Genomic DNA, 10,768 nt, shown 5'->3' on the forward strand with positions numbered 1-10,768 from the left:
TAGGCTCCTTGCTTTTTGTGTACAAATCTCTGCAACGTCAATTTGGATTTTCGCCTCTGTACCAGCTAGCGTTCGTGCTGGAAACGCAGGTCTACTTGGTGCAAGCACAACTTGTCGTTATGGGCATGTTTCTTCTCACGTACGAGCTGGAGCATTATGGTACGTAGTTTGCTTTTTATCAAAAAGGAAGTAGATTTAGTTGTCTAGGCTCTAACTTTTGGCGTTCGACAGGCATCGACTTCACTTTCCAATTTGAATGGCTTCATGAAAGCAAATAGATGTTCAGCGGTGTAATTTTGTCAAAAGTGCTATGAATTGAGTGACCAGTCTACAAACTCAGAGAAACAGGAATACTATCGCTTCGATTTCAGGATCGGTCGGCAACTGGCATTGTACTGCGTCTGAGTAGCTCGGAACACTCAGTTCATTGCACGTTTATCATTATGTAAAGCAGAGGTTCCTGCAATTATCCAGCCCACTGTTGCCTGCTGTCGCTCACAGCAAACACTCGAACCACTTCAGAGGCTTTTTCGCGCTGCTAAACAAACCTTCGCCGTTGTGAAACGTCGTGTCGGCATGATTCAGGGCGGCAGCATACCATGTAGTGGAATACGTGGTCTCGAATGATGCGGAGTCCAAGTTTCCAATACAGCTCTGAAATTCCACCTGAGTTCACCACAAAGTTGTTAGTGTGAATACGCCAAAAAGCAAAAAGCAGCAACACTTACAATGCCGTCATTCTTAAACGAGTGGTGTGGAATGAGCAAGCCTCCCGCAAGTAGTCCCAAGTACTCGCTGGAAAGTAGACCCGAGTACGTTGTACCACACATGCTAGCAGTCACGTACTTCTCGTGAATGGCTCGTGCGGCCGAGTAACGAGCCGAGCATTCGTCATCGCAGTAGTCGCCACCATCGTACACAAGTGACTTGCGCGTAGTGGTTCCTGGACACTGGCCGATCAGACCACCAAGTTCCGACAAAATGTTTTGAAGCACGTTGCCGCCGTCGCAAATTTCATGGAGAAAGTCTGAGCCCATGCTGCCCTTCATGGGACCGCTGAGGTCCACCCAGTCTACGTTGCTGCCGATCGAGCACTTGCCAGTCGCCAATGCCCCTGCGAGCATGTTGTTGCCCATCGAGTGCGCGACGATAATCAGGTCGTTGATCTCCGTCGAACCGCTATCCGTCGTGCCAGTGCTCACGTTCATGGCTGCGTTACAAGCTTTATCCTGCAGTGTATCGTTGTACCATTCGTAGTCCACGGTATTCAAAATAGCGAAGCTGAAAGACGAGCAGCACGGCGCGTGCTCCTTGACGTCGCCAAAGAACGAGTAGCTGTCCACAATGCCGCCGTCCGCCTCAACGTCCATGCCATGGAAGAACAGACACGGTCGAGGCGTACCCTGGCAAGTGCACGAGGAACTGGCAAGGTGCACAGCTCTAGCTTCCTCTTTCAGTGCGCGGCGCGAACTCGACGCCGAAATGCCGTACAGCTGCCCCACAGAAGAGAGCGCGACAGAATCCTCCGACAAAGCCGTGCAGTCGCTGGGAGCGTTCGTCGGCTTCGTGATGGTCACATCCTCCGATAAGTACTCAAACGTGATGCTCAGGTCTTCTCCGTACACGGTGAAGTTTCCGTTATCAGCATCGGCGCCCGTACACAGCACATACGACTCACCCGCGAAGGTGGCGCTGAGCCACGTCCCGTTGTTGCAGGAGATGTCTTGGTCCGTGCTCACGGTGGAGACTGCGGTAGCGGACGCGATAGCTTCCACGATGTCGGGTACACTCGGGAAGAGCTCTGTGGGAAGGCACGTCGTGGAGTCTGCCGTGCTGTTGATCACTTGGTGGTAGGGCACGCTGTCAACAACGTACAAGTTGTGGGTGGTGCCGTCCTGCTCGAAGGTGACTTTGCCGTCGAAGGTGACGTTGCTGCCGTGGAGCACAGGCTTGACGTAGACGTCGAAGCTGGACGAGCCGTAGACTTCCATGGTGGATCGCTGGATGCTGAAGCCGAGCTTGATCGACGGCAGCGAGGAAGTCGCAGCGACTGCATCGAAGCCGACGAGTGCGGCCGCAACCGTTGCCAGAGCGCGTGCTGCCTTCATTTGCGATACCGAGTCTTGTGCTCCGCCGAGAAAGTTGCAGAATGAGTGGATGCATCCTGGTGAAAGCCATCCTGGCGAGCTGATACCGCACGCGGAGGCCTTGATAACGGACGGGCTACAGGCACTGTGATTCGCGATTCGTGAAGCAGACGCCGGCACCAAGTCCTCTTCAATGCGATCACTTCAACTTTCAAAGAGCAGGAGGTATCAATTATCAGGTTGTTTTTTATACAAGCAATCAGTCAAAATTGCCCTCTTGAGGTGACACATGATATATGATATGGAAGGTCCACTGACAGATGGACACGCTTTGTCCAAAGCGTCTGCCGTGGGAGCTGCACGCTGCGCTCTGTTACTCACGAAGCGCGCGGATCCCGTTCGGATGGCCACGATGACCAAGTGCTACAGTGCGGAGTTTAGCCGACGAGCAGTCTCCGTCTTGCCTAGTTGAAGGGCTTCCTTTGATAACTGGGTCGTTTGTATCCTTTTGTTGACGCCGCAGTCTGCCATTGCGACCAGATCGCTTGCAGCTTGTGTTTACCATTGGGATCCGGCAGCACGGAGTTTTAATGTTTACTACTCGCTTCGTTTCCGGGCTGCAGCGCATTTGCAATGGATTCCTACTGCGAGGCAGACGGGTAAGGAGCAAACTCACATGCAGTGTAACAAGAATTCAATATCCAACACCAGGCGATGAACTCGTCTGAAGATCATACAGGCTTCATCTCATCATGCACTTACATTAGTGAATTGTATTCTATCATATTCGATGCTTGCTCGTCTTACAGCAAGCACTCAAACCACTTCAACGGCTTCTGGGCGCTGCTAAACAGTCCGTCCCCGTCGTGGAACGTCGTGTCTGCGTGATTCAGTTTCGCCGCGTACCAGGTGCTGGCATACGTGGTGTCGAACTTCGACGCGTCCAAATCGCCGACGCAGCTCTGGAACTCCACCTGTCCACAACAACAGTCCAATAGTTAGAGCTGACACGCGCAGAAAACTCGACTATCGCTTTCGAAATGAGGAGCTCGCAATACTTACAATGCCATCGTTCTTGGACGAATGGTGTGGAATGACCAAGCCTCCTGCAAGCAGCCCCGCGTACTCCTTCGAGAGAAGACCATTGTACGTCGTGCCACAGATTCCAGCAGTAACATACTTCGCGTGTATCGCACGAGCGGCTGCGTACCGTAGCGTACATTCGGTATCGCAGTACTCGCCGCCATCGTAGACCAAGGACCGACGAGTGGTGGTTCCTGGGCACTGACCGATAAGGCTCCCCAGCTTAGAAAGAAGCGTGTTTGATCCGCTGCTACTGCCGCAAATCTCGTGAATAAAATCGGACCCCATGCTGCCCTTCATCGGTCCGCTCAAAGCAACCCAGTCAACATTCTTGCCAATGGAGCACTTGCCAGTCGCCAAGGCACCCGCAAACATGCTGTTGCCCATCGAGTGCGCAACCACAATCAGCTCGTTGATCTCCGTCGAGCCACTGTGCGGGTTACCCGTGCTCACGTTCATCGCAGCATCGCAAGCCTTCTGCTGCAAAGTGTCGTTGTACCATTCGTAGTCTTCCGTATTGAGGACAGCGAAGTTAAACGAAGAGCAGCACGGCGCATGCTCCTTGATGTCGCCGAAGAACGAGTAATCATTCACGATACCTCCGTCCGCAGCAACGTCCATGCCGTGGAAGAACAGACACGGACGAGGCGTACCTTGGCAAGCACATGTCGAACTGGCAAGGTGTACGGCCCCAGCTTCCTCCTTCAGTGCACGATGCGACCCAGACAGCGAAATGCCGTACACCTGCCCCAGCGAAGATAGCTCCACCGAGTTGTCTTGAGCGCCTTCGCAATCGATAGGGGCGCTCTTCGGCTTCGTGATCGTCACGTCCTCTGACAAGTACTCGAAGGTGACGCTGAGATCCTCGCCATACACCGTGAAGTTGTTCTCATTGATATCGGACCCCGTGCAGAGCACATACGACTCGCCGGAAAAGGTGGTGCTGAGCCACGTTCCGTTGGTGCAAGAGATGTCCTGGTCCGTGTTGACGCTGGAGATGGCGGTTGCAGATGCGATAGCTTCCACGATGTCGGACACACTCGGAATACTGTCTGCAGGCAGGCACGTTGTGGTGTCGATCGAGCCGTCGACCACTTGGTGGTACGCTGAATCGTCGATAAGGTAGAAACTGTGGACGACACCGTCCTGCTCGAAGGTGGCCTTGCCTTGAAATGAGACGTTGCTCCCATTGAGCATGGGCTTGATGTAGACATCGAAGGTTGATGCACCGTAGATCGCCATTGCAGAACGGTGAAGATTGAAGCCGAGTTTGATCGACGGCAACGCTGCTGTTGCTTTGGTAGTGCCGAAGCTTGTCAGAGCCACTATCGCCGTTGCTGCTGTGGCAAGAAATCGGGAAGCAACCATCTTGATCAGCCGAACTCTGCTTCGAAGAAGTGGTATCAAGTGTTCCGAATGAGAAATGAGAGACGCTGGGTCTTCGTGGCGCGGGCTGCAGAGCTCCATTACACTCAACAAACGAACCTGCTTCTGATCCTGCAGGGCCCAAACAGTGTGAGTGACCCAGCGAGGAAAAAGGGGCAAGGTGATCTAGTTTCAACAATGGGCAAATACAAGTCGAGTGATCCGATTTTGATACTGTAAGGACACACTACAGTATCACAGTGAATGTACGGCCATACTTCGGACGCCAAGAAAACTACATGTACATGTAAATATCTAGACTATTTGGCCGAAAATTGGACCCCAATGAAGGCGCATTGCGTCGGAAAGTCTTCTGAGCTCCTGCCATCCTGAAGCTGACGTTGCCGATCAGCCTGATCTGTAGCATAAAAGGCGAGTATGGATACACGCCAAGACGAATGCTGCTTCAATTGACCTGTTACTCACAAGCTATGGATGGCCACGATGGCAAGCTCATTCGCACCGTTCGTCGTCGGACACATCCTGTAAAGCCCGTCTCCACCGAAAGCAAAGAGCTGTGTCGACTTTACTGGATGCAGCATCCAACTTGGGTATTGTACCCTCAGTGCGAATAAAGCACTATATTATAGTTGCACGCATCACATTTACTATTATGATAACTTTGACACTGCGATTGCTTCTCACGTCGTCTGCGAGATCAGATCGGATCGAATTCTCATGTACCGGCACCATTGTTTACATCCACGACGGGAATCATGGATTACTGTACTGTACCGGTACATGAATGTACCAGTTCAGTATAGGCAAAATTGCACATGTACTAATCACCGGGAACCTCACCTACAGGCAATACCTTGAGGTTGGTCATGGGAAATGAGAATAGGTATGTACCACAGCCTGTAAACCTATTGATATGGTAGCACGCAGCAGTCTAGGCTGAACAAACCGCTCCTAAACTTTGAACGGGGTGAGCATCTAGTACGAATTATTATATTTTCATTTTCTAGCTGCTACCGAGATGTTGATACTTGGATACTTCTTACAGCAAGCACTCAAACCACTTTAGGGGCTTCTGAGCCTTGCTAAAGAGCGCATCCCCGTCGTGGAATGTTGTGTCGGCGTGGTTTAATTTTGCGGCATACCACGTGCTCTTGTACGTAGTATCAAACAACGAAGCGTCCAAGCCGCCAATACAGCTCTGGAATTCCACCTAAAACAATCAATCGAGTGATAAGTGCGTTAATACTTTAAACCATCGCGTGCCAAGATTCAAAACAGCCAGCAAACTTACCACTCCATCATTCTTGCGCGAATGGTGCGGGATTATCAAGCCTCCCGCCAGCAAACCAGCGTACTCTTTTGATAAAAGGCCATTGAACGTCGTGCCACAGACACCAGCAGTCACGTACTTTTCGTGCATTGCCCGCGAAGCCGCATAGCGAGCCGACATTTCATCATCACAATAGTCGCCGCCGTCGTACACCAGGGATCTTCGAGTTGTGCTACCAGGGCACTGGCCGATTAGACCGCCGAGCTTCGACCACACATCTGGATCCCCGTTATCATCACCATCGCAAATTTCATGAATGAAATCAGAGCCCATGCTGCCCTTCATCGGCCCGCTCAAGTCGACCCAATCCACATTGCGCCCAATCGAGCACCTGTCGTCTGCGAGTGCGCTTGCCAGCATATTGTTGCCCATGGAATGAGCCACGATAATGAGGTCGTTGATCACTGTCGAGTCGGTGTCCACGTTACCCGTGCTCACGTTCATCGCAGCATCGCAGGCCTTCTGCAGCAGTGTGCTATTATACCATTCGTAGTCCACCGTGTTGAGAATGGCAAAGCTGAATGAAGAGCAGCATGGCGCGTGTTTCTTGATATCACCGAAGAACGAATAGTCATCCACGATGCCACCATCTTCCTTCACATCCATGCCATGAAAAAAGAGGCACGGGCGCGGAGTGCTCTGACACGTACATGTAATTGTAGGAAGGTATGCGGTGCTAGTTTCCTCCGTGAGCTTGCGGTGCAGACTGGAAAGAGCCTTGGCGTAAATATTGTTCAGCGCAGCCGCTGGAACAGACCCATCAGTGACAATATCACAGGTGGTAGGGGCGTTAGTCGGCTTCATGATCACCAGAGACTCCGACAGGTACTCGAACGCGATACTCATGTCCTCTCCGTATACCACAAAATTGTTGCTTCCACTGCCTGTACCCGTACAGAGCACATAAGACTCGCCGGCAAAGGTGGTGCTGAGCCACGTTCCATTGGTGCAGGAAATATCTTGGTCGGTATTGACGCTGGAGACGGCAAAAGCAGATGCGATAGCCTCCACGACGTTGGACACGCTTGGGATGACATTTGGAGTCTGGCAAGTGACGGTTTTGACTGTTGTGTTGATCACTTCGTGGTACGGCACGTTGTTGACGAGGTAGAAGTTGTGGGTTGCTCCGTCCTGCTCAATGGTGGCCTTACCGTTGAAGGCGACATTGTCTCCGCTCACGACTGGTGTGACAAAGATGTCGAAGGTTGTGGCACCGTGAACTGCCAGACTGGGACGCTTGATATTGAAGCCGAGCTTCAGTGATGGCAGCGCATTGGTACAGCCTGCGAGCGCTAACATCGTCGTCGCCATGGCGGCGAAATACCGCGAGGCAACCATGCCTCTTGAGCTTGCGTGTGCCAATCGGCAAATGATGTTCTGGTGAGCGAACGCTCGACCGCAGCACATCCTGCGATTGAGAGTTCGGAGCAAAGCGGTAATGTAATGGTGTCCCATAGAAGGAGCCTTGCAGTAAAATGGGTTTGCATGACTGACTGGAGATTGTTTTGATGCATCGTTCCGTCCGAGGCCATTACTTTCGGAGAAAAGAAAGATGCCACCACAACTTGTTGGACACGCGGTCAGTTCGAGAGGGTGTGAGGATTCATGGTAATGGCGTGTGCGGTACTTGGGACTTGTAATTACCATCGCAAGACTCAACTTCTCCTGGTGCTGTACCTTGGCAAAATGCCTCAGCGCGAACGTAAACTTAGAAAATAGTGATTACAAAGGGGCTGTATGCAGGAAAAGAAGTATTGGAGTACATATTGTGAATATCCTGTCAGAGATTGCCCGGACAATATTTGCTGGTTGCGAGGGAAACAAATGCTGAGGAGACCGTGGTAGCTCTCAGTGACGTCCCTGAGAGGTTTCTACAGTGCAAATGAAACATTAAACTCTGACGTCCAACCAATCAAAGATAGCGTTGCAGCATTTCGGCTTTTGTGGAAAGGTCAAATCCGAGAACCTCGCAACTTCTGGCAGCTTCACACGGAATGAAGGTTCTACACAAAAGCCATCCAGAATGACGAATTCAACCATCCCACAAAGAAGAAACTTCTCTGTAGCCGTCCCACCAGTAGCTGGTTTCGTCGTGATGAAGCAGTTGGACAAGTACCGATAGCAACTAGTAAAAGACGAGAAGGTTGATCAACGGAAATAAAAAAAACAATGGTGGTAAACGGATCAAGGCCAGTTGCACCTTGCTCCTGCACCCACCACCAACTCGACATTGCCATCAATACAACAAAACTCTGTACTACCACGTGCTTCTTATCCTAGAGTCTCCCCAGCAATTACAGGAGGCACTCAAACCACTTCAAAGGTTTCTTCGCGTCACTGAAGACGCCATCGCCGTTCCGGAACGACGTATCCACGTGGTTCAGCTCAGTCACGTAGCGCACACTTTTATACGAGGTGTCGAAGCTGTCAAGGGGAAGACCCATGGCGCAGCTTGCGTACTCCACGATACCATCGTTCTCCGAAGAATGGTGCGGCAGCATTTCACCCGCAAGCGCGTAAATAGCAGCTTTCAGCGTCACCAAGCCAGTGAAACTTTTGCTGCACATTACGGCATCCACGTTCGCAGTGTACGCGGCTTGCGCAGCAACATACGCGTCATTCAACGTCTGCGAAGATAGGTCCGAGCCCTGGTAGACAAGTGACGACTCTCCAGTGTTTGCAGGGCAGTTGCCCAACAAGTCGATGAGGCTGGCCAGGAAGCCATCTTGTGACCCACTGCACGATTGTTGAATGTAGTTCGAGCCCATGCTGCCTTCCATTGGAGTGCTAGCAGCCACCCAAGACGTCGACGGGTCAAGAATGGCCTTGCCGTTTGCAATTGCACCAGCCAAGGTGAGGCTTCCCATGGAGTGGCCGAAAATGATCGTGTCCTTGATCGTTCCTGTAGCGGGATCACTTGTACCGCTCGCTTGAATAAGGAGATCAACGAGGCGTTGCTGGAACACAAGATCGTACCAGGAATTATCCTTCGTGGCTAGCGTGATGAACTTCCTGCTTGAACAACACGGTGTGTGGTCGCTGAGTTCATCGCCAAAGTAGCCTTCGGGGTCATCATCGGTCAAACCGTGGTCTTCGTACGAGCTAAGGCCAGCAATAAACACACACGATCGCTCAGCGCCCTTGCAGCCGCAAACATCATCCGTGATGAGATTCCACAGACTGAATTCAGCTTCCTCCGCGCGCAGGGCACGGTGTCCCCACTCCGAAAACGACCGAGCCATGAGCGATGGCAGCGACGGAGTGATCTGCTCGCCAAACGGAACCTTTCCGCACGTAGCCAATGCCTCTGTCGACACGTGCGGAGCCACAATCGTAGGCGTGGTCTGGTCATACTTCACGTCGATGTTCAGGTCGGAGCCTAGGATTTTAAACCCGTCGTCCTTGAACCACGACGAGTGCGAGCATAACACGAAGTCTTCACCTGCGAATGGGAACACCATCACGGATCCACCAGGACATTTCTGCTGTAGATCACCAGGCTTGATCAGGTTGGTGGCCGTGGAGGCACCGTGAATGGCGCTCAACACGCTCTCGATAGGCGGAACCGAGTACGACGGAAGGCATCCTGACTCGTTCTCCGCCGCCGAGTTGTCTTTCGGGCGTCGCGTGTAGTAGGCCGTTCCATCCACAAGCGAATACTCGTGGGCGTGTCCGTCCTTCTCGAACGACGCCATTCCGTTGTAGACCATACTTTTTCCGCCAGTGGTTGCCTTCGGGGCCGGAGTCGCCACCACGTCGAAGGTGGTCGCGCCGTGGATGTTCATGGCCTTGCGCTTGAGCTCAAAGGTAAGTCGAAGCGCTGGTTGCTCCTGCAGACTACGCAAAATCCGGTGCTTGGCGACGTGCGCGTGAAAATGGTGTGTGTAGTCAGAGAACTGAGCTACAGCCACCAACGCCGCAACGGTGGCGACTACTGCTAGTCTCCACACTGCCCATGGTCGACCGGTCGGACGAGGTTTGATATCGTGCTGCTTCATCGTGGCAGCCTCGAGCTCCATGACGGACAGATTGAGGCAAAGCTAAACGAAAACTGAGCACTTCTATCGTCGACTCGACGCAATGCTAACACAGGGATGCTGACCTTGATTCGAAGCCCCCAGCGGCTCAAACAGTGGTGTACATACAGGTGGCGCGAGCATGCCATTCGGGATTTGCTCACACTCGAGTTGGCTATGCTGGACAGCTTTGGTTCAAACGCGACCTGCATCTGTTGCGCCGGAGAGCGATTCGGGGAGTGAGTACTGAGCTGTGCTCAAGGTTTCGCAGGAAAACCGTGCAGTCGAAACGTGAGGTGAACTCACTTGAGTCAGGCGGAACATCGGTGCAGCTCCGGATCCTGACATGGTCGTGGAGCTCACGTGAGCAGGATGTTGCGCTTGTTGTTTATTTCAAACAGCAAAACCATGCGGCGAGGAGGAACTTGCGCTGTGGGATCGCAATGATGAAGGATTCACACGAAAAGCGCATACCGTCGAACCTCTACTCCTTGTAAACACCGTCGTAAACCACGAGCTCAAAGCGGTGTGTCAATATTGTCGATCCCTCTCAAGATTGATAGATTGAATGTTTACCACGTGGTGTCCGAGGTTTCACGGGCGGTCTGCAGGTTTTCACGTGTGTGTTTTGCGTGCTCGTAGATAGGATTAGCTGCCGCGTTTCTTAACTTGTTACAAGTAATGTGTAAGGTGGTCATGGCACCAAATACTAACTAGATTTTCTAGCAACTGTCCGTATGCGCGAAGGTGTTCACGTCACTATAAAGGACTATGCGACTAGTGCTCTGGGCGTGGTTTGATGGTGGGGGTGGGTGATGTCTCCGCTTCGCTACGGCGGGCTGTGTAACTATCAATCATATACTCAC

General features: G+C 52.2%; 4 protein-coding genes across 4 annotated transcripts; all 4 read right to left on the reverse strand.

The window, feature by feature from the left end:
• Positions 1-466: 466 nt before the first annotated feature.
• On the reverse strand, positions 467-2,108 carry KRP23_3679 (uncharacterized protein; the record flags this gene model as incomplete). Its single annotated transcript, XM_067888561.1, has 4 exons — positions 467-485; positions 599-666; positions 729-1,038; positions 1,492-2,108. 4 exons carry the CDS (start codon positions 2,106-2,108, stop codon positions 467-469), a joined length of 1,014 nt encoding a protein of 337 aa, XP_067747792.1.
• Positions 2,109-2,890: 782 nt separating this feature from the next.
• KRP23_3680 (uncharacterized protein) lies at positions 2,891-4,412 on the reverse strand (the record flags this gene model as incomplete). The annotated part of the gene is made up of 4 exons (XM_067888562.1): positions 2,891-2,930; positions 2,994-3,061; positions 3,150-3,215; positions 3,915-4,412. 4 exons carry the CDS (start codon positions 4,410-4,412, stop codon positions 2,891-2,893), a joined length of 672 nt encoding a protein of 223 aa, XP_067747793.1.
• Positions 4,413-6,620: 2,208 nt separating this feature from the next.
• On the reverse strand, positions 6,621-7,197 carry KRP23_3681 (uncharacterized protein; the record flags this gene model as incomplete). Its single annotated transcript, XM_067888563.1, has 2 exons — positions 6,621-6,632; positions 6,697-7,197. The coding sequence occupies 2 exons, from the start codon at positions 7,195-7,197 to the stop codon at positions 6,621-6,623; spliced, it is 513 nt and encodes a 170-aa protein (XP_067747794.1).
• Positions 7,198-8,965: 1,768 nt separating this feature from the next.
• Positions 8,966-9,905, reverse strand: KRP23_3682 (uncharacterized protein; the record flags this gene model as incomplete). Its single annotated transcript, XM_067888564.1, has 2 exons — positions 8,966-8,988; positions 9,068-9,905. The coding sequence occupies 2 exons, from the start codon at positions 9,903-9,905 to the stop codon at positions 8,966-8,968; spliced, it is 861 nt and encodes a 286-aa protein (XP_067747795.1).
• Between the last annotated feature and the right edge of the window lie 863 nt (positions 9,906-10,768).

Source organism: Phytophthora ramorum (assembly GCF_020800215.1).
Source record: "Phytophthora ramorum isolate Pr-102 chromosome Unknown Phyram_PR-102_s0003, whole genome shotgun sequence".
In the NCBI taxonomy this organism is placed as follows: Eukaryota; Oomycota; class Peronosporomycetes; order Peronosporales; family Peronosporaceae; genus Phytophthora; species Phytophthora ramorum.